The sequence below is a fragment of the Calonectris borealis genome, chromosome 1, assembly GCF_964195595.1.
Source record: "Calonectris borealis chromosome 1, bCalBor7.hap1.2, whole genome shotgun sequence".
Taxonomy (NCBI): domain Eukaryota; kingdom Metazoa; phylum Chordata; class Aves; order Procellariiformes; family Procellariidae; genus Calonectris; species Calonectris borealis.
Genome location: NC_134312.1, coordinates 80,011,588 through 80,033,470, shown reverse-complemented (window position 1 = coordinate 80,033,470; position 21,883 = coordinate 80,011,588). Strand labels below are relative to the sequence as shown.

At 41.4% G+C, this 21,883-nt stretch overlaps 1 protein-coding gene and 1 long non-coding RNA gene across 5 annotated transcripts in view; one reads left to right on the top strand and one right to left on the bottom strand.

Annotated features, from left to right (window-relative positions):
- LOC142087738 (protein mono-ADP-ribosyltransferase PARP12-like) overlaps positions 1-20,849 on the top strand; it is a 30,044-nt gene extending 9,195 nt beyond the window's left edge. Inside the window, exons 3-14 of one of the 4 annotated variants that reach the window (XM_075162307.1) lie at positions 1,610-1,862; positions 1,973-2,089; positions 2,471-2,539; positions 4,320-4,421; positions 6,749-6,872; positions 8,137-8,302; positions 10,690-10,810; positions 11,373-11,469; positions 11,921-11,999; positions 16,139-16,269; positions 18,058-18,209; positions 18,836-20,849. In XM_075162307.1, the coding sequence (XP_075018408.1) occupies positions 1,610-1,862; positions 1,973-2,089; positions 2,471-2,539; positions 4,320-4,421; positions 6,749-6,872; positions 8,137-8,302; positions 10,690-10,810; positions 11,373-11,469; positions 11,921-11,999; positions 16,139-16,269; positions 18,058-18,209; positions 18,836-19,116 (1,692 nt within the window). In that variant the 3' untranslated portion in view covers positions 19,117-20,849. The other 3 variants (XM_075162315.1, XM_075162325.1, XM_075162334.1) reach the window with 3 other exon arrangements.
- Positions 8,749-15,663, bottom strand: LOC142087763 (uncharacterized). Its single transcript, XR_012675585.1, has 3 exons — positions 15,604-15,663; positions 12,302-12,463; positions 8,749-8,868 (listed from the first exon to the last, which is right to left on the bottom strand). It is a non-coding gene; the product is annotated as an uncharacterized LOC142087763 (long non-coding RNA).
- Positions 20,850-21,883: the final 1,034 nt, after the last annotated feature.

The window sequence follows — 21,883 nt, the reverse complement described above, 5'->3', positions numbered from 1 at the left end:
CTGTGTCCTGCAGTGGGTCTGTTGGAGCCAGCTGTGTCCAGCGTGGGGCAGCCCCTGGCTTCTTCTCACAGAGGCCGCCCCTGCTGCCAGCACATTGCATGGGCACCCAACAGATTGTAACACCACTGATAGCGTTTTGTGATGTGGCTGAGCTTAAATATATAAATAATAGCCATAATTGCAAGGGGGTAAATGGCAAGCTGTGATATAGTTGCACAAGCAGGGTGCAGGAAAACATGTAGAAGTAAAATCTGCAAGATATCTGGTAAAACTAAAATCCTGCAGAGCAGGCAGGAAGGGTATGTGATGGAAGCAGAACACACCAAAGCAGAACAAGCAAAACCAGAACAAGTCCAGATCCCAAAAATAAGATGTCAGAAGCAAACAAGAGCATTCTTTGGGGTGTTGGGGGTAGAAAAGCATAAAGCATCCACAGTGACAGAAGGAAGATGGGGAAAAAAGAAGACAACCCCCTTTGGTTTCTGCTTCCCTTAGGGGCTAAGAACCATCAAGGACAGTAGCCATCAATGCTCAGTGAAATTACATCAGTTCTGTGGTTTTGTATGCTCTCACCTAATTTAGAGTAAGTTTGTGAAGGCTAATTGTTCTGTACATGATACTGATGGCGATGAGGAACTCGCCTTTGGCAGTGGGTATTGTTAATGAATATGGATCCAGTAAAGAGTTGTTTAGCAGTTGAAACTGGCCGTATTTTTCAGTCTTTTAAACACTGCCATCCCAGCAATCTGATTCCCTAGTTGAGATATAAATCTATATATATTCAGTTGCAACACAGCATAACAACTATCTCTGTTGCTTGGAACAGGGGTTGGGAGGAGATCTGTGACAGTTCTGCTGTGATGTTGTGGCTGTCTGCCAGACAGCTGTGTGTCCTCCTCAAAGCAGCCTTCTTGTACGGGCTGCTCCTCTGGGCTGCAGGAGCGGAAGTGTTGCTGTGGTGCTTGGTGGGCAGTATGAGGTTTTGGTGTGTGACTTGTTCCCTGGGTACAATTCACTGCATTCTCTTTTTTGGTGAGCAGAGGAGTAAAGAAGTGCGTTGCTTTTTCCGTATGTACTCTAATCTCAAAGCATTCTTCTTATCATTTTTAGATGCTCAAGTCTTGAGTGCAGAATAAGCTTTACAAATAGGAAGTGCAAATGCAGTTTCAGCTCCATGAAATAATACCTCATTTGACACAGTATATATGTTTTTATGGAGACACTTGTTCTTTGTTATGGTTTTGTTTTGGTTGTTTTGTTTTGGTTGTTTTATTTTGTTTTGCTTTGTAATAGAATAACTGTAAAACAGTCAGTTGTTATGTAACTGTCTTGCTTCAGAGTGCCAAAAATGAATGCTTGTTGGATTGGCTTTTCTTTTTCTTGGGAAAAAACTCTGCACAACTTCAAAACTGAAAATGCATGAGTCGGCTGAAAATGCCTGCTTTTCCATGCAAGAAATCTGCCTGGATTAAAGAAGTCACAATGAACACGTGCTTTTTAGTCACAGTTTTTCTGCTGTTAAAGCTGCATGCCTATAGAACAAAGACAAAAATTCCTGATTCTAATGTGCTTTTCCATTTCATATTGTATCTGTCCTCCCCACTTGTAGGTCTGCCCATCTTACAACTCAAAGGATGGTACCTGCATCCAGCAAAACAACTGCGACAAGCTTCATATTTGTCGACACTTTATCCGAGGGGAATGTAGATTTTTTCCGTGCAAGAAGTCTCATAACCTCTTGGATATCCACGCATTGAGAGTGTTGGAAACCGGAGGCATTGATGCGAACATAGTTTCAAACATCCAGTCTATATATGATCACAAGCATATGGAACTCAACAAGGAACAGAGGAAGGGGAAAAGTAAGTTGTAAGAAACACTGAGTTTAAATAGGATTCTGAGTTTGATAGAGGTAGAAGCCGTTCTTGCCTTACCTCACAGCTAAACACCATCATCCTTCCTGTGTTTTCAGTACACAACTACAAACCAAGAGAAAATTTATTGAAAAAGCCAGCAGCTGTAAGGAGTAAAGAACTGAGGGTGCCTTTGCAAACAGTAGGCTCCACACTGCATACACCACCTTCAGAAGGTAAATATCTAGATAAGTACCAACTGCTTCCGTGTGGAATCAGCTTTCCTATTTACTCTCTTACAACATGTACATTTTTTTTTTCGCTCCTGCCATTGATCTGCTTTCAGGAATGGACTAAGTCATGGCTGAGTCGTGTGGGAGGGAGAGCTGCATTACTGTTGCCTAAATTACTGCATGCAAAATTGCTATTGAGTGGCTGCTGATAACTGTGACTAGCTGGGATTTATAACTGTTGCTGCTGATCTGTTATATCAGCAGTGGAGTGCCGGTGGAAAATTATATGTTTGATGGACATAATCCTCAACACACAAATTGGGATGTTGCCAGCTAGCTGAGGTTCTGGTCCAGCAGTACTGTTCATTCAGTCCTCTCATGCAGGTCCCAGTAACAATGTACTTGGTCAGAGCCAACACCAGTTGCCAACAGAAGCTGGAGGTAAAGACGAAGGTATGGGTTATTTCTAAGCCTCCAGTCTGGAGATCAGTGGTTCTCATTGGAATTTGGTTTCACACAGCCCTACAACTCCCTGTGGTGGTCGGAGTGCAGCTTATGTATTTACCCTACCGTATGCTGAAAGCCATAGTACCGGACGGCCTGTGGAGGAGTGTTGAGATTTCTGCCCAAGCATTGTGCAGCACAATGGGGAGTAGTCTGGGATCTCTGTACTCTTCTGGACATATTACTTCCTTCCTGGGAAGGAGACAGAGTTGTATCTGTGCGTGTGATATCTTTCCTTGCCTTCTGTCCCCAGGAAGTGGATATAGCTTTGTCAGTAGAGCAGTTGTCTTGATATACCTTCCAGTGAGTGAATAGGAATTCATAAATCTCCTGTCCTCCTGGGCAGAAGGGCCTTGGCTTTAAAGCTTGTCAGAGTCCAATACTCTCTGAACAGGTTCTTTTAGATATTCCACACATGGAGGGTGTAATGTTTAATATCAAATTTACTTACTTGAAGGTAGTTGACGTTACATGGGTGTTGTGGGTTAACCGTGGTGGGCAGATAGGCACTACACAGGCACTCCCACCCTCAGTGGGACAGGGGAAGAGGAAAAAAAGAATAAAAGCAAGAAAATTTGGGGGTCAAGATGAAGGGGGGGAAAAAAAAAGCAAAGGTAACTGGAAGAGGAAAGACGAAAACAAAGCAAAACAAGTGATGCAAAGGGAATCACTCACCACCTCCCATGGACAGGCTGATGCCCAGCCAGTTCCTGAGCAAAAGATGGCAACCCTCTTAAAACTCCCTCTTTTCCCTTTTATTGCTGAGCAAAATGTTATATGGTATGGACTATTTCTTTGGTTAGTTTGGGTCCTCTGGCCAGTTTTGTCCCCTCCCAACCTATTCACTGGGAGGGCAGAGTGAGAAACAGAGAAGACCTTGATGCTGTGCAAACACTGTTCAGCAAAATCTAGGGCTTCAGTGTGTTATCAGCATTGTTTTGGTCAAAAATATAAAACACAGTATCATACAAGCTGCTATGAAGAAAATTAACTCTATCATAGCCAAGCCCAGTACAATGAGATTTTTGATATAGCAGAGTGGTGCAAAATACACTGAAAACACAATACAAATGTTAAGTTACTCTTACCAAAACATAGCAATTGCAATACACAGTTCAATCCCAATACTAATGTGATTCCCATTACGGGTCTGTATAATATGCTCACCGTCACGACGCTGGGTGTCCCCAGTTCCTGGGAAGGAATACGTGGGTTGAAACCAGCTCAAGCCCATTTCTCTCCTCGAAATTCTTTTGTTAATTGTTTAGTTTTTATACTGCTATGTTGGCTGAGCCCTGTATTCGCTCCCCCTGTGCTGCTCTGGCTAACTCAGGGAGGAACGTTTATACCACCAGTTGCTCCACTCAGCTGACATAGCCAGTTATCTACAACAAAGGCCACCCTCTGGTCCCCTTTGTGTTGAGACAAAGTCAGCTTCTTTGCAACAGCCGTGGTCAGTCACACCCTGCGTTACTCTCTGAGCTTCGTGGGCACATCGCCCTTGCCCTTCTCCCCTGAGCCTTCTTCCATTGCAGGGTTTATGGGTCAGTCACAAAGCCCTAACTCATACAGTGGGCTCTACGGGGGATAGTCAGATCCTGAAAGCGCTGGACTTGGCTACTGCAGTCAACTCTGTCTTACTTCTGGGATGAAATAATAATTGCAATGTCTTTCTCTTAGAGTTGTATTTTGGCAGGGCAAATAAGGACTGATGTGTTCTTTCCTGTAGATAAAAAAGACAATTCCTCTGCTAAAGCTTCGAAGGACAACAAAGAAAAGAAGTGTGATGAGCTATGCGTGTTCTATGTCTGGAGGTACTGCAAACATAAAGGTAAGCTTTAGAAAAAGTAATGTTGTCTTCAGAGAGCAGCGTCTGCAGAGGCACTCCCCGCTCAATGGCTCGGACTGGTGGCGGCATATGGCGTGGCAGTGGCGATTGTGCCTTCTCACTCATTCGCTTAGTTTCCAAGTCACTAATAAATATTGTCAGAATTACAGACATAATCAGAGGAAAGTCAAGTGGATAGACTTGAACCCTTTCTCCTCTAGATGATCCATCTATGGCCCATTTCTGCCCTGTTGATGGGGACAGGCTTTGGGTATGCTTCTGTGGCAAAAAGCCTTCAAGTGTTAAATGTTACACTTTCTGTAACTAATTAGATCAATTTAAGAGCTGGCCTTATGCTGCCATCATTGACAACTGCTGACAATATGTCATCCTTTATTCCTGATGTATCCCATGTACATCAGATAACAGCCATATTCTTCCCCATTAAGTCCTTTAAAAAGTGATCTGAGGTTTTACAACATCTTAAGAAAACATAATAGTTGTACCAGCTAAGCTAAAGATAAATCAAGTCAATTGTCCTATCTGGCAGTGGCCAATAACAGGGGTCTGGGGGAAAATATAAATATAAACAATTATATTTGGGGGCTGTCCCTGAACAGTCACCTAACCCCCAGGTTAGGCTCTTCCTTGGTTGTAAGGAGGTACCATGAGATTTTCTTTCAGTGAACTTGTCCAGCCACTTTCTAAAGGACTACTCCTTTTCTGACCTCCTGGTCTTGGTAAAAGATCCACTGAAATTAGATCAGATTGTGTTTGCTTTCGCTTAGGATGTGGACAATAAGTTGCCTGATAACTGTTTGGTCTTAGATGTTTGTGTGTATTTAGCATTTCTGTAGCGGGTTTGTGTTCTGGTAAAGATGCAGTTCTTCTGTCAGAAGCTCCTTTTCTGAGAGGCAGATGAGTAAGTTACTTTAGGGCTTGATAATACCTCTTCATTACTTTGAAGCGAGACAGTACTTTAAAAATAAATTATCTCTTTTATGGGTATTTTATGGATCATAGAAATGAAATCTGGCCAAGAGAGACCAAGTGTGTTTTTGTCTACAGCTTTTCAAGTTAATTTAAGCACAGTGCTTTCAAGACAGCCCTGTTAACAAAAAGAAGGAAGAAAGGAGTGAATGACACTGTTGTCTTCATAACTGGGGTTAGTTTCCATATGTTCTGTGGTCAGATACATCAGGAGTCAGGAATGGTGAAACTCCTTTTGGCTCTGTCTGTGCAGCAGCTACTCCAGCCTTGTACCACATTTCTCAGGCTCTCTGCTTCGTTAGGACCAGGCTCGAGGCTTGAGTTTATGAACTTTTGGGCCTGCATAATGTGAATGGTGTACTAGCTGTGGAGGTCAGGCTCAAAGCAGCTGTACTATGACCACCAAATAGCTAAACTCAAATAACAGTTGGAGAGTTAGTGTGCTTTGCCATGCCATGTTTGGCTCAAAAGTTGTAAATAAGAGGTTTGGTCCATACTGGGATGCGGAGTGTACATCGGCTTCCCCCAGCAGGGAGGCCTGGAGGTCAGCCTCTGCCTGTACCCAGCAGCAGGCACTCATGCAGGGGTGTTAAGCAGGTCCGAACTCAAACATGCAGACATACATGCATTGAAAACATAGATGATTTAAAAAAACCCCAGAAGTCTTCCTCTGCCTGTGTGAAGGGTATATAACACTGCTGCAGGTCTTGCATGCAAGGCGGTTACAAGTAGCTGCTTCCCATTTTCTGAGAAGCGAAGCAACAATTCCAACAGTGCCTAGCAGTCTTGTTAGTAGGGCAGTGTGCTACCTGTTCAGGGGTGAGTGCAGGGTCCCTCTTGGGGGATGTTCTGTGGAGCATTGCAGTCCTTTATGCTGCCTCATTTGTTGGGCTGGGCCTAAAAAAAACATTCAGGCCTTGGTAAACGCCGCATAGCTCTAAGGGACTAAGGGAAAGAGAGAACCAAATATATCGGGGTGCTTATGTGATGTGTAGACTAGATTTTTTACAGCTGAGAAACATGGTGGTGTGACACATAGACACACACTCCCTATCCGTGGCACTGCTCTCCCAGCTGCCGATGTCCTGTCTCAGCAAAGGGAAGGTTGTGGTTTCTTTGAAATATATTTGGCAGTATGAGAGCTTATGTTGCTTTCCTAGATAAGACTGGAGAAACACACACCCCTATTGTTCAAACATATTTCTATTTTCAGCACTCTGTTTTTATTGCTCATACCAAAGCCCAGGAGATAAAGCCAGAGTGTAAAAAATTTTTTTGTTTTCTTGTCTTGCTCTCTGTTATGATTGCAGAGCTCTTGACTATGTCTGATCTCATTACAGATAAATGCAGCTTCGTTCATTACCATTTGCCATATCGATGGCAAGTATATAACGGGATCACCTGGAATGACCTTTCCATGATGGAGGAAATTGAAAAGGCCTATTGTGACCCAAAAACCAGCAGGTATGATGATGCCGGACTGCTTGCTTAGAGTACTGTAGTTGACCCCCTAAGGAAAAACTGTTGTTTTCTTTCTAAAGATGTCTGACTTCCATAACTTCTGATTACTGAGCTTCTCAGAATCTGGGAGGATGTACAAACAAGAATTTTTCTTTTTAAAAAGAAAAGTAAAAGTGATTGCATGGAAATATCGCCCGATTTTTGTCTGCTAAAAATAACACAACAATATCTTGCATTTAAAACTCTATACAGGGTAAAAAGAGGTGGGTGGAATTTAGTGCTTAGAATATTAGTATTTCAGATAATGAATCATAATTTATTTATAATAATTAAGTTTGGCCTTTTAACAACCATTCGGAGCTAGTCCTTCTTTATGGCTATTCTTTTCCTAATGCAGCTAGTATCTATAATAATAATAATATAATAATATCTATAATGTGCCTAGAGGAATTTTATGAAATGCCCTTTGTGTAAGCAGCCTTTTTCTTTTGTTGTTGTTGGGGTTTTTTTGGTTGTGTTTTTTTTTTTTAAAAAACAAAGTGCATTTTCCCTTTAACTCCTTTCTGAAAGCGCCACTGTAAGCCACCTGGATTCATAGGGGACCCCAAGTTTGGCCTCAGTAAAATTGTATAGTCATTTTGGCCCATGCGTCTTCAGACAGCAGATGCTTTTGATTTGCAGCTTGACTAGGCTGCTGGATGGTGCAAATCACAAGCAAGATTCCCAACAGGAGGCTGCTTTGAAAGTCTTTCTGCCTGAGAGTTAATTTTTCAAGCCTCCCAGGAGTAAAAGCCCATGTGGCTCCAGTGATGAATGCTATTTACAGAACTCACAGCTGTGATTGCATCCTCTGTAGCCGCAGAAAAAGAACAAAGTTGATAAGCTGCAGGTGTTTGCTGGCAAACTCAGTCACGTACTTACCAACTTCTATTCTTGTACTGAGGAAAAACTGTAACCATGCTTATTTATTGCAGAAGTACCTTTTGCCACACTGTACATGTAGTCCCAGGCTGTCTGTAAAGCTGGCAGCGCAACATCGGGCTAGCGATTGAGGTGGCATTCAGTGTCTCACAGGCCATAGTTTGCTTCTGAAGATTGGAAGCAGTTTTCAGAGCTGCCATGCATGCTGTGGGAAATACACTTATTTCGGGCCTAATTAAGTTCAGGCAGTCGCATTATATTAAAGAAAATTGTACCAGCTTAAGCTGGGGATTAGAGGATAAAATATATACTGTTAACTGTAATAAACCTGAATTTGTCCTTACAGCATACTAGATAAGAGCATTAATTTCCAGACAATGACCTGCTGTTCTTATTCGCTTCGACGCCTCTCTACACCATCATCAGTCACAAAACCCACATTTGCACTCACCACGCAGTGGATTTGGTATTGGAAGAATGACCAGGGCCAGTGGATTGAATATGGAGAACAGGTGAGTCCACATCCTGTGCTTTGATTCACTTCTGAAGAAATGTGTGGAGTCTCTTCCCCCTGCTCCCCTTTACTCAGGAAGGTTAATTAAGTAAATACTTATGCTTGAATTTTACAGTGTCAAGGCAGGCAGTGAAGCTACAGATGTTCATAACAGATGTGATAAAATGGTGACAGGCTGGAGGGGAGGGAACACGCCTTATCTCCTTGCAGTGAGGTTCAGTATGAACAATTGTCTGTCTTTTGTGTCTGAATGATTTGTTACAACTACTTTCCTGACAAAGACCGTGTTGGCAAACGCAGGAAAGCAAAACTCCCTTTTTTTCAGCTTGTGTTAATCAGACTGGTTTTGATGATGCATGCCAGCTTCTCTAGTCAGATTCCCTTTTGGAGCTGTCCATGGCTTCTACGCAGATTTAACATGTATACACACTGTCCTTGAGATATATTGCCTTTTAAATTATTCAGGAAGTAGTCTTACCTCTCTTCTCTCTTGGACATGCAAGGATTGCTCTGTTACCTTTTTCCTTGGGTGGTCCAATCCTCCTTGGTGAGAGAGTGATCTATCTGAAAAATGCAGGAAAAGAAATAAATAAGGGGTCTCTCCTTCCCCCAAGGCAGATGAGTTTTCCCCGTCTGGTTTGCAGTATAGCTGCACAAAAGGCAGAACACAAAGGTGATCCAGGGACGTGGAAAAGTAGGAAAGGAAAGATAATGGATATAGTGGCTCTGGCAATGGTGGGCCTTGATTTCAGAAAGCAGCTTAAATAGAAAGCATCTCCATCAGCATATCCTCATATTTTACATTGTTTTGTACACTAGCAAATTATACTTGCATTGTGGTTTAACCCCGGTGTCACGGAGCAGACTTACAATCTGCTGGCTATGCCAGTTTGTCGCGGGGGAGATTTTAGACCGTTTAAAGAACAACCGCCAAAGGTAGCAGCAAAAGTAGTTTTATTGAAGTAGGATGTTGTAAAAGTGAGACTTAACAAAGTCCGATGGCAAGGTTCACTCTATTACTTACTGCACAGAGAATATAATAATAATTCAAAGTTACCAATACAAAATCTTAGTACGCTGTAATACCAGGTTATGCACAATATTGGTCGTGTACCAAAGATCTGCAGTTGGTGAGGGGTGTCTCAGCCTCAAGGAGTAACCTTGAGAGGTGTCCCAGCTCAAGGGCAGATCACTGCTGTGCAGCCTGCTCCTTAGCAGGGAGAGCTCAAAAAAAGCTCACTCAGGCTGTCACATTTATGGAATAAAGTGGTTGGCTCATAGTCAAATTACATGCAGTGGAAAAGGTAAGCATGAGACTCCTTGTACCCACAACTTTCTTTGTTCCTTGACAAATTAGTCTTGGAAGAACCACCTGCTATTCATGTGTTAATCGCATGATCGGTGTTCCAGTTTCCAAGCTCATACGCATCAATGCTCACCATGTCACCCTGTTCCTGTGTGGGTTTTCAGAGAACAGCTTGGAACTAGAGAAGTTCATGGCCCGGTCATGGCCTAGGCCTTTACTTCCTTTGGAGCCTGAACCAAACTAACACTAGTTTGGTCAAGGAGTCGAGTGCATCTGTCACACCCGGCCAGCAACTAAACCCCACAGAGCCGCTTGCTCAGTCCCCCACAGTGAGATGGGGGAGGGAATCAGAAGGGTAAAAGTGAGAAAACTCGTGGGTTGAGATAAAGACAGTTTAATAAGTAAAGCAAAAGCCGCACACGCAAGCAAAGCAAAACAAGGAATTCATTCACTGCTTCCCATCGGCAGGCAGGTGTTCAGCCATCTCCAGGACAGCAGGGCTCCATCACGCATAACAGTTGCTTGGGAAGACAAACGCCATCACTCCGAACATCCCCCCCCTCCTTCTTCTTCCCCCAGCTTTATATGCTGAGCATGACGTCATATGGTATGGAATATCCCTTTGGTCAGTTGGGGTCAGCTGTCCCGGCTGTGTCCTCTCCTAACTTCTTGTGCACCCCCAGCCTACTCGCTGGTGGGGTGAGGAGCAGAAAAGGCCTTGACGCTGTGTAAGTGGTGCTCAGCAGTAACGAAAACATCCCTGTGTTATCAACACTGTTTCCAGTACAAATCCAAAACACAACCCCATACTAGCTACTATAAAGAAAATTAACTCTATCCCAGCCCAAACAGAAATTTAAATGAGATACATGTGTCCATCATTACTAATTATGTATTTGTGCGTATGTTATGAGTGTTTGGTAATGGCACTGTAGGCCACGATAGTTCTGGGTAGATTCATCTTCATCCTACTCTTTGTCTCTTCTTTCCCTCTACCCCAACTAGTTATCCAGGGTTTAGTCCTGACTGTGTTTACTCATTACTCTTCTCTTTCTTTTTTTTCTTTCCTCCCGGCAAAGGGAGAAGGGGATAGTGTGAAATCGCCATCTTCTGATATTATTGAGAATTTGTATCTAGCAGATCCAGATGCCACCATATCTTTCCAGGCTGGCTTGCAGCATTACCAGCTCAGTTTTAAAGGTACTCATTTTAAAGGTTCTCATTTACAACTATGCAGTGCTTTACACAGACTAACTTGCAAGCTATCCCAGCTTTTAGAAGTTATGACTTCTGTTACTAACACTTTTAAATTTACTCATTGGAAGAGGAAGTGAGGTAGCAACGGCCCAGAGGACATTCCTTACAAAAGTAACCTTCCCCCTTATTCCTTGACACTATCTAGACTCACATTGGACCAGAAATAAAAAGATTCGTAGTCTTCACATAAAGTCATAGTAAAACTTAAGTAAAGTGAGTTAACTGCGGATGGTAAAAATGAAAAATCGGGCATCTTTCTGTGCTGCTGGAGCAACATTTAAAGAGCATGAATGATTTAAGGGAGCAAGCAAGATAGGCATAAGTTAAATAACAGAGTTACAGGAAGGACAAGAAGCTTACATAGGCTTTGTGCAACTATTCTTCAGCAGATAGCATTGATAATGAATATGGACTTTTCATTAATAAATGACTGTCATTAATTAATGACCCTATCTTGTAGACTTAGTCATGACTCTTTCGTTTTCCTTCTCTTTTTCTCCTCAAGAAATGATCCAGACAAACGTGTCTTTTAAAACTCGAAGACAGGTCTGCAGGCGACCAAAGTTTGTGTCTTCTGAAGATGTGCAGAAGATAAAGAAAGGGTAAATAATGCTCTTTAAGTTGTTTTTTTTTTTAATTCGTATTTCAGAAATAATTGTAAGGCAAAATGGCTGCCAGTGTTGGCAGTAATTGTGCAAAGAACACAGCTGTTGCTAGAAGAAAACATATCCATTTGTCTGAACAGAAGCTATACCACAAACTGTCGGCTTGGTGCATCCCCTGGTTTCTGGGGTACGTGTAACTCCAGGTACCACATCCACAGGACTCGTGATGGACAGTTGTTTCTTAAAGAAGCAGGTGAAAGAGGACCGTGACAATTGAATGACAGCATGCAAAGCCCAGCTCACAGAATGAGGCCATTTCCCAGTTTCTTTGTGGCTTATTTTGTTTGTTTTTAAATGTAGGAATTGGCCAAAGGGGATGATGCCAATTTGAATGTTCAGAGCAGGACTAGAACTACTAACACCTCATTTTCTGTCTGTTTGCAAACAGCCAGAAGGATTCTTCTATTCCAAATCAAGCCTGTCCTACCCACTGGGATCAATCTGCACTACCTGACTTGGGATACAAGGTACTTATCTCTTTTTTTTTCTTTTTTTTTTTTCCCCCTTGTAATTCTGATGGAAAGGCACAATTCAAAGAAGAATGCTGCTTAACTGAAGCAATTGTAACTGGGTAGATCCTAAAAAGTGACAGGAGTGACTTCTTGGGTGGGTGTGCTAAAGATCTAGGTGATCTCCCAAGAGCTCCTGAAAAAAGTGCCAAATTCCCATCAACTTCATCTGGATTTTAGGCATCTATCCACATGCAAAACCAAAACTCACCAAATTCAAGACAAAAAGATTCGCTGTTAAAAATGAAAAAATGGCTTACCTTGGTGACTTGGTGGACGAGTTAAGCAAGGAGTTTCTGAGAAGTGTGAATTTCTTCACTAGAAGCTGGGCTGAGACCAAACCCTTTCTATGTAGCCCATTAAAAAGCCATCCAATAATAATATCATCATGGCTGTTGGTGGCTAAAGTTTGGATTGGAGACCTAGGAAAGGAAATCTCTATATGCTCTTTCAAGTCACCCAGTACTGACACATACATCACAGATCTGAGCACAGACCATGGCCTCGAGGAATGGCAGAAATAGAGCTACAGCCAAGAATATAAAAAAACATTTGCAGTGATCTCTTCAACAAACCAAACCAAACCCCTGCCAGCCCAAAGTTTATGTTCCTGTTTGGTCTATGGAGACCAAAAATGTGCAGGTGTTTTTTAAATTACTAGGTCTAATGGTATTAAGAAGCAGTCCGTCTGGCAGAGCAACACAGACTCTGGAAGTACTACAGTATGCTAGAAAAAAGGCTTTTCAGTGTTACACTTGTCCTTTTTTGTAGTGGTTTTGACCATGATTAAGGAACAGCGCATAATGTGGAGCATAAGAAGTTTTCCTTGTTGACTGTGTCACAAAATCTTGTGTGATGCTGACCAAGTTGTATTGGCACAGATTTCTTGATGACTAGGGACAGGACAGAAGTAATATCATATTTCCAGAATTCTTTCTGGCTACTTTCGGTTGACAGAGAGCTCCATTGCTATTCTCGCTCTTTGAATTTTATTTTCCCTAGTGTAGTTGCATTGGCAGTGGCATGAGAACCAGAAATATCATGTGTCTCAGCTTCCGTGGGCTGGTTTCTGTTACTCTGCTTTGTGCTGAATGTTTCATTTTACCCTGACTACCATCTTGTGTTGGATTATGCCTTACTCAATGTAACACCAGTATCTGGCCATGTGTGTATATAGCAAATTCATCTAAATGCAGTTCTGATGAAAAATCAATGGATAAAAATTTAAGTCAACTGTTCTGTACATTAGCTCCCTTCAAATAGCTGTTTTTCACAATTGGCAAAACCCCCTAATTTTTCAAGGCTGTAAAAGTGTCAGGTGTCCAGCACCTGCAGAATGAACTAATAATGAGTTTGTATGGGGAACCTAGCAGCCAGACCTTTTGAAGATTTGGGCCTGTGATATTATGAGCTCTGTCAAAATAATGAAGGATATAGCTAATCAGCTCTTCCCTTGGCTTACCAGCAGCTTAATTGATTAACATAAGCTTAAATTTTTCAAAAGAATGTCAGGAAGACAGGTAGCTCAGTTCTTTTTAGGTCTCAGAGTTGTATGTACTTAACTGCTTCCCTTATTTACTCTGTCTGAAAAACTTCAGTCTGAGTTTTAGTTGAGTCCATTTGTTTGGGTGTTTCTGCAGTCACTGAGGTGAGTGTGAGAGGCTTTGGAATGCGATGTGCAGATCCACGGTATCGCTGGTGGTACTTGTGGGGATGCGTGAAATAGAAGGATCATCTTGTTTCCCAGAGTTTAGTTTGTTTGCTGAGTTGGCACCTAGGAAAACCATCTCTTAACTTGTAAACTGAGTGCCTTTCATAGGAAAGGAAAAGTTAATTCTGTACCTAAAAAGTGACAAAGCCCACAGTACCTGTTGGCGCTAAAAGTGAAAGTCTGGGCTAGATTAAATATTTCTGTGAGACCCTAAGCTTGTTTTTTTGCAGTAGGTAATATTGGGACTGGCCGGGATTCTGCATGCTTGTGATAACATTGTAACATCTGACAATTACGACTTGATGGATTTTCCTCTCTTCAGACATTGACAAATAATCCTGGCAAAATTTGCTGCGCTGGAAGTGATCCATTTTAAAAAGGAACGCCTATTTGAGATAGGGAGAAAGTCGTCTTTGCTTAAAAAGAGCAGCTCTGTTTTGGTAACATTGCTTATTTTTTGAGTGTTGCAGTATCTTAATCTGTAAGTCATTTAGAATCATAGTTCTATAGAAAGTAGAGTATGAAATGCACAATGGAAATTGGTAATACCAATTGGAAAGTTGGTGTGGATCTCTTCTGTCTTTGGTTAACAGACAAAGTGGAATTAGTGGTTGGTAAACTTTTTAAAGGCAAAAAAAGGAACTGATATTGTCTTGGAACTTCATGCTGGGTTTTAAATTGTATATTTAATGTACAACTGAGAAATGTGTGCAATGAATGTGTGTTTTTATGTCAGAGGATGTCTTTGTGTGGCTGCCATGTTGCTGAATCCTGACACGCATGCCGAAGACTCCTGTGCTGTAAGAGGAATGGGATCTGATGCAACGTGAAGAGTCTATCTGTGTACTTTATAGACATTAGTTCTAGTTGGGTCACTGTCACTGACACAAACTATGCTGCTTCCAAAACCTAAGTTAACCAGAGATCAAGGTTTGGTATCACAGAGTACTGTTCTTGTACAGTCATACGCTAATAGAAATTATTGTCAGGGCAGCGATTCTTTCTCTGCCTCAGCAACTCCACTCCTTGATAGTGAGTCAGCAAATGCTTATCCTCTCTAGGATTTTCCTTTTTAGGTCTGAAGATGAAAAGAGCTAAAGAAGTTACGTTGCTGTGAAGTATCAACCTGCAATAGCAATGTGGTGTTACCCTTTATTAGCAGGGGAAGCGTCCTTGGGGAAATAAGGACAATCCCACAAGTTTTTATGCAAAAGAGAACTGGCTTTGTTGCTCAGAGGCCATGATATGATAAAATAATTGAAGTACCTTTCTTACAGGATTAAGCCTTGTACCATGTGGCTGACCCTCTGTTTTACCCAGAAAGGTTACAGTTCCTCAGTAAAAGACGCAACATAGCAAAAGTATATTTGTAGTCTAAATGAGAATTGCTTATGTCTAAATAAAAGACGTAGTACTGAAATATAGCAACATAATTTTCAGCTTATAGATAATTGTGAGCAACTTGAGCTGTGGTGTCACAGAGCATGCAGATAATAAATACTCGCCCATCCAAATTGTTTTATGTTTTGTGTTGTAAAGAGGCTTTGCAAAATATTCTTGTATTAAGACATGGGAAATTTCATTCAGCCTTGTAAAAGCTTTTTAATAAATTCAAAGAAATAATTCTTCCTCGTGCAAGTGACTTTATTCTTAATCCTTAGAAGACTTTCCTATGATAGGCCTCTTCTTCAGTAAATATCTAATGCACAAGCTGGACATGGTGTCCAGAAAACCACTTCTTTATTTATATGCAGCTGTGAAATATCAGTCCTATTTTATCTCCTCTCTAAACTCGGCCTTCTAAAATGTGGAGCTTTTGCCTGACAGGTTAAGACGTTGATTTCATATTACCTCCTAGGATGACCGCAGCTTTCCCGCTTAAAACACAACTTTGATACATGGGATGTTGGGCATTTCACTTTGACATCTTGAGTCCCCACTTGACTTAGGCAGAGGTAACGTGGAAAGTATTACCAAGTGACATCAGTCTGCCAGCATCATGCATTTTCAGTCTAGTTTAAAGGAGAGAAGTGTTCATTCTAGAAAACTAAAGACACAGATTTCTTTGGAGAAAAAATCAGAAAATTTATGCATGACATAAGCAAGTAGAAGAGCTTGAGTCATGTTTTAATTATGTTTTGCCTTAACTTTTCTTTGGGAAAAATGTACATTTCTTGATGGATTTTTAAACACAAAAAGTGTGGATTTACATATTAAGTGTCTGTCCTAATTATTCACATAGTCACAATCTAAAGCATTAAATTAACCTTCATAAGTATAGTTTGGGGACCCTTCTGAAAGTGTATCTGCTATAATTAGGCTGCTGACTAATTTACCAGCTTACTGAAGCCTCATGTCTTCTTTTGCTTTGGTTTATATTTTATAGGCAGTGGAGATCAGTAATACAACCTCTGAATACAACAGAATAAAGCAGCTGTTTCTTCAGACTATGAAAAGCTACAATGTCGTTAAAATAAAGAGGATTCAGAATCCATCCCTCTGGAAAGTGTTTCAGTGGTTAGTATTTGTTTCCTCATCCTTAACGGGAGGGAGTCTCCAAGAGCTGGTGTCCTGTGTCTTCTTCCTAGGAAAGGAAAGACCTTGCCACCTGTGCTTTAATGTGACTGGTATTTCCTTCTGAGGGGCAGTTTCAGGAGTGAAATTAAGTGCCTAAGGCCTTCCAGAGAATGCCATGCTCCTGGGGGGGAGGTTCCCTTTGCATGACTCCTTGGAAGATGGGGGGAGGGGTACAGACAGAAAGACACAAATGACGCAAAATTGAGATGAGGATACCCACAGTGATGTGGAATAGCGTATTGTCTCAAGGATTGAACAGTAACCTACCCTGCAAGGGTAAGGGTGCCTGGGCCTTTCTGTTTTTTCCCCAGTCAGATTTATTTAAGGCTTCTTCACGTGTTTGAGTACCTTTGCTGAATGAAGTCAGTATTCGCTGAGAAAGAATCCTCATACTTTAACTTAATGATCTCTGAGTTCTAGAGCTCCTTTCTGGTTTTCAACACCTGCATCAGTGCTATTGAACTCTAGGTGCTTATGCCAAGCTAGAGACCAACAGATTTGAGCTGGTGCTAGTGACAATAAACAGCCATGTTCAGGTTAATTTGGTGGCAGATTAAGCTGTTGCACAGAACAGTTGTCTAGTTTAAAACAAAAGCACAGATACTTAATGGAAGTATTCAAGGACTCTATGGAATGCTAATGGAGAAGAAAAATACTGTTCAAATAAGCACTTTCACCTGCGAAGTGACTGAACCCAGGAAGTTATCAGCTAATAATTTCATAAAACCTTGCCACCTAGCAAAACTTAAGACACTTCAAAACATGTAATAGTGCATACTTTTTCCTTTTATCCTCCTCCAATGAGATAATTAAGCTAATCAGGCAGAGTTTAACATTGCCAAGTTCTCAATGAACAAATTTCAGTCCATTGCTCTTAACTGTTCATTTATGCAGTTTACAAGTTGGAAGGATTCTCCCCTCTCCCTGGCTCTGTTTACTTCATAGCTGATCACCTCCTGAAGAATATTACTGTCTTGTCCGCTTCAACAGCTTCTGAAAACCTGTGGGATGTCTGGATGCTGTGAAATAACGATGGGAGATACTAGTTGAGCCTTCTGTTGTGATTCCTCTTTTGATACTGGTCATAGCTCAGTCTGACCCTGGCCTAAATCAATAAGATCTTCAGTGGTGAAAGAAGGCTCAGTTTCTTTCCTTCCGGCTCTGTCTCCTCAGCTGCACTGATCTCACCGAGAGGCAGGAGCTCAGGCTGGTAGATGGTTACAACAGAAGAGGCGAGAGAGGGAATGTTAGGTGCGTGCAGCCAAAAAAGCAGAAAGCCCATGTCGGCACAGCCCTGTCCTCTTGCAGGATGACTGGCCTCGCCTGTATGGCAGTTTGAGTTGTACGGAATGAAGAACAAGCTGCCTTTAGCTTTTACCCACTGCTGGAGCATGGAGGCTCTGTGGTTAGTGCAACCTCCACCCTGCAGAGAGTTTGGGGGTGGGAAGGGACAAGAGACATTAAAGCAAAACTAGTAGGACCCTACAGAGGAGCAAAAGGTTGGTATGGTGGGGCCTGTAATAATGTCAATGCTTACTTAAAATTCACTGAAGCAAGCCAAAATTACCTAGAATTGCTGGGCAGTGGTATCAGTGTATTGCTCATCTTGTAATTGTTCGTCATACTGCTAGTCTGTCTCATCTTCCAAGCTGAGAGGAGAAAGCAGACTGGAAATCTCATCCAGCTGATATTTACATGTACATGATATACTTTGCATTTTTCTGTTAGGCAAAAGGAGCAGATGAAGAGGGAAAATGGAGGGAAGGAAATACATGAAAGGCTCCTGTTCCACGGAACCAAGATTTCCTTCGTGGAAGCCATCTGCATTCACAACTTTGACTGGAGAATTTGTGGATGCAATGGAACTAACTATGGAAAGGGTACGTAGCAGTGACTTTGTGTGTTGGATGTCTACTTAGACTCCCCTGATAGTAGAACAATCAAAGTCTTGAAGTCTTTTACTATAGAGGGTGAAAAAAAGAGGTAGGAATTGGTATTATGATCTTCCTTCCCTCTGGAGAGGACAAGAATTTGCTTTGTGCGGGGGTAAGTCTTTTCACAAGGTGTTAAGAGAATTAATGTAAGGATTTGAAAAAGCCTCTGTTGCTGTAGGTGGGATCTGCTGAAGGCTCAAGGTCATAATTTGAATTTGCCAGAGAAATGGCCGCTAGTCTTCATAGCAGGGAGCAAGAAGGGCGTGCATCCCCTCAGTATGATTGTGGAAGGTCCTCCTGTTTTCTCGTCTATCCCTCTCATCATAACACACGTACCTGTAGTGTTTTCAGATGTTTTGGTTTTTTAAAAATTACTCCTAAAATAGCAAGTTCTGAATGGAAATATGTGGTGAAATCCTTTCTCTTGTAAAAATTTCTATGGTATTATGTAAACCGAGTATGAGGAGACCTGAAAGTTGGGTCAAATACCTCCTGAAAAACAAGGGGATGCTCAGTTTTCGCTGTCACTTTATACATATTCCTTATAACCGTGTTTTCCTATCATTTTCTAGGAAGTTACTTTGCTAGAGATGCTTCGTATTCCCATGCATACTGTCAGCCTGCAGTGAAAACAAACATCATGTTCGTGGCTCGTGTATTGGTTGGAGATTACGTTAAAGGCAATGCAGCCTATGTTCGCCCCCCGACAAAGTCTGTTGATGGGCTTCGGTTTTATGACAGCTGTGTGGATAATGAGTTAAATCCCTCCATTTTTGTTGTCTTCGAAAAATACCAGATTTACCCTGAGTATATAATAGAGTATGAGGAAGAAAAAAAATGTATTATATCTTAGAGGGATCAGAGTTGTTTGTATCCCTCATCTTATTTTCCGTATTGCAGGTGTTCTCATACTTGGTGACTTCTTTCTTTTTAATACAATCCTTTGGAAAGTTAATCCAAAGAATATCTGTATTGAGGAGGGCTGGCAAAACAGATATTACATTTGTTGAGACTAATTGCCTTGTCTTCTCCTCTTCCTCTCTTAAATGAAGCGTAGACATTTGGATAACCATAGCAGAAAAATCAGTATCATGGGATGGGAAATCAAATGTTATGACTTCTGTGGGCAAATAATTGTAAAGGCATTTTCTTAGAAATAGAGTAGAGAGGATTTATCTTTGCAAACAGTTCAGTTAAGAGAAAAATTAACAGTACAGTAGTTTTTAAGCAAACTCTCAGGTTTTTAGTAGTCAGAGATTCTTTTCAGTGCAGAATATGGCTGTTCTTGATCCTCTCGTCTATCACAATTCTAAACAAGTCAGCGTATGTAAGAATGACTTGACTTAGTTTTCAAAGTGCTGCTTGTTAATGCTGATACTAGTTTCAAGTTTAAAATGGTAAAACAAAAAAATAAAAAGCTTATTTTAAATCCATGTCGTAATTTTAAATCCATGTCGTAATTTTAAATCCATGTCGTAAGTTCTCAAGTGGAGCAGTTTCATCTGTACAAGGGCAGCTACTGTTTGGATCAGAAAATTGTTGGATCAAATTCTTTTTGCAGATCTGCAGTAACTTGCTGTGTGATCTATACAAAAATAGAGCTCAAGTGAAACTATGAAAGTCACAACCTATGAACAAGAATGTACTAAAATTTGGTGGTTTGGCTGCAACTAATGGCCATAAGTATATAAAAGTTGCGTCGCAACGAGCCAGGCTTTCAAGTGAATGTGGCCACGTATTTCCTCAATGTGAACATTTGCTTAGCCAATGCTGTAGGACAGGAGAAACATCTTGAGAAGCATTGATATTTTCTGTCCTATTTGTATACGTTACTTTTCGTTTTTTTTCCAAAAATACGACATGACTGGAAGAGACCAGTTATGTTCTCTCGAGGCCAGCAGTAGAACTGCTGTTCTAAGACACTTTGTATACGTGTTTTGTTGCCCACATTGCGTTGGGCAACTCGCTGACAAGTGTAGTTGTTCTTCGTGTTCTCAGGTAGCTGTGGGTGATCCTGGATACTGCTTCCCTGGGTCTGCTTTTGATAAAGTTGCTTTGCCTCTGTCAGTGATGTACAACCCTACTAACAGTGGTTAAGCGCTTTTTTATTAAGTTAGGTGCTTTTTATTGTCCCAAAAAGAAAATATAGAAAGTTTAGAGTTTCTACTGAATTTTAATAGCGTTTGTAAGTTAATCGAACTGAAGACCCTCTGTACAAAGATGTCTTATTCAGGCAGTCTAGCTGTTAAGAGGGAAGCTGTTGCTGAGGACAGAGGAGCAGTAATTTTTGCTTTCAGGTAAGCTTTACAGTAACATGAATATTCCCCCAGTTATTTGCATCTTTGATACAAATCTGTCAACCACATGTACTACTCAAAGTCTGCAAGTTACCAAGAGGGTGGGGAAATATATAAAACTGGGAAATCTTATTAAAATTACTGTCTTAGAACTAAATGAAAACATGCGTCAGTAATGCATTAAAAGGGGAAGATTATATCACTTTTTAAGATCTCGCTTTTATTTGCTTGTAGAGTTCCTCAATCATTGAGTTTTGCTGTATTTGCAAATAAAATGTGTCTTCACTCACTTTTTGCTTGCAAGTGTGTAGTTTGTTTCCATATGGCACAACTAAACAGATCGAGCGAAGTAGCCACTTAACACATGTGCTCAGCGTCTTCCTTTCATCTGTGTTTCTAAACCGGGGAACTGCATGCGTGTAGTTTTGCATTTTAGTGTCGATGCTTAGCTAAGTATGAAGGATAGAATACAGTCTGATTCAGGGAGAATATTTCTGTAAATGAACTTCCTAACTAAGATACCCTTAATATTAAGTGCTGTGGTAGTTTGGTGGGATTCCAAACAGCTGCTCTGAGCAGTTGTTAAAGTCCTAAAAAAAGGGGAAAGAGTGAGGTGAAGTAGTAGCAGAACTAGTGGTTTTAATATGTGGAAGTAGTCAGGTATTGACTTATTCTAAGGATGTACTTTTTTGAATATCTAGATGAGTAACTTTTAAAGAAGCTGAACTAAGCACCTATAAGACACAGTGCTGCACTTCCCCCACTCCTGTAAGCTACAAGACAGGCAAGTATATGGAGAATGCCAGTGAGAGGCTGGCAACTTAAAATCAGTCCAAATCACAAAATCTAGAGGAAGGACAAGGGAAGAAATGGGAACTGCAGTGCTGTGCTTCTTATTGTCAAAACTGCACTTCCACAGGTCTGGCAAGAAATGCTGCTGGGTGGGGGTACAACTCTCTCGTGCACAGGATATTGGCTGTTTAATCGGTGCGGGGTTGGACTGTAGATGACCTGCTCTGGGGAAGGCAGGAGGACAAGCACTTCAGTCTGGGTAGCTGAGCTGAAGAGGGAAGAAAGCTAGAAAAAACATACTCTCAATGCATAAAGAGAAAAAGGTTCTCCCACCTACTGGTACCTCAGCCTCTTCCTAACTGACGCCAAGAAAAACACCTTGCAAGAGAAATGCCATGCTTGCCACGGGCTGACAGTAATCCTTTGCCCTCTGCGCTTGGTAAAAGGCACAGTGTGTGAGAGGAAGGCAATAATGCCTTGTCTGGCAGCTGTGTAGCCACTGGCCTGAATTATGGTTCCACTTGCTGCTGC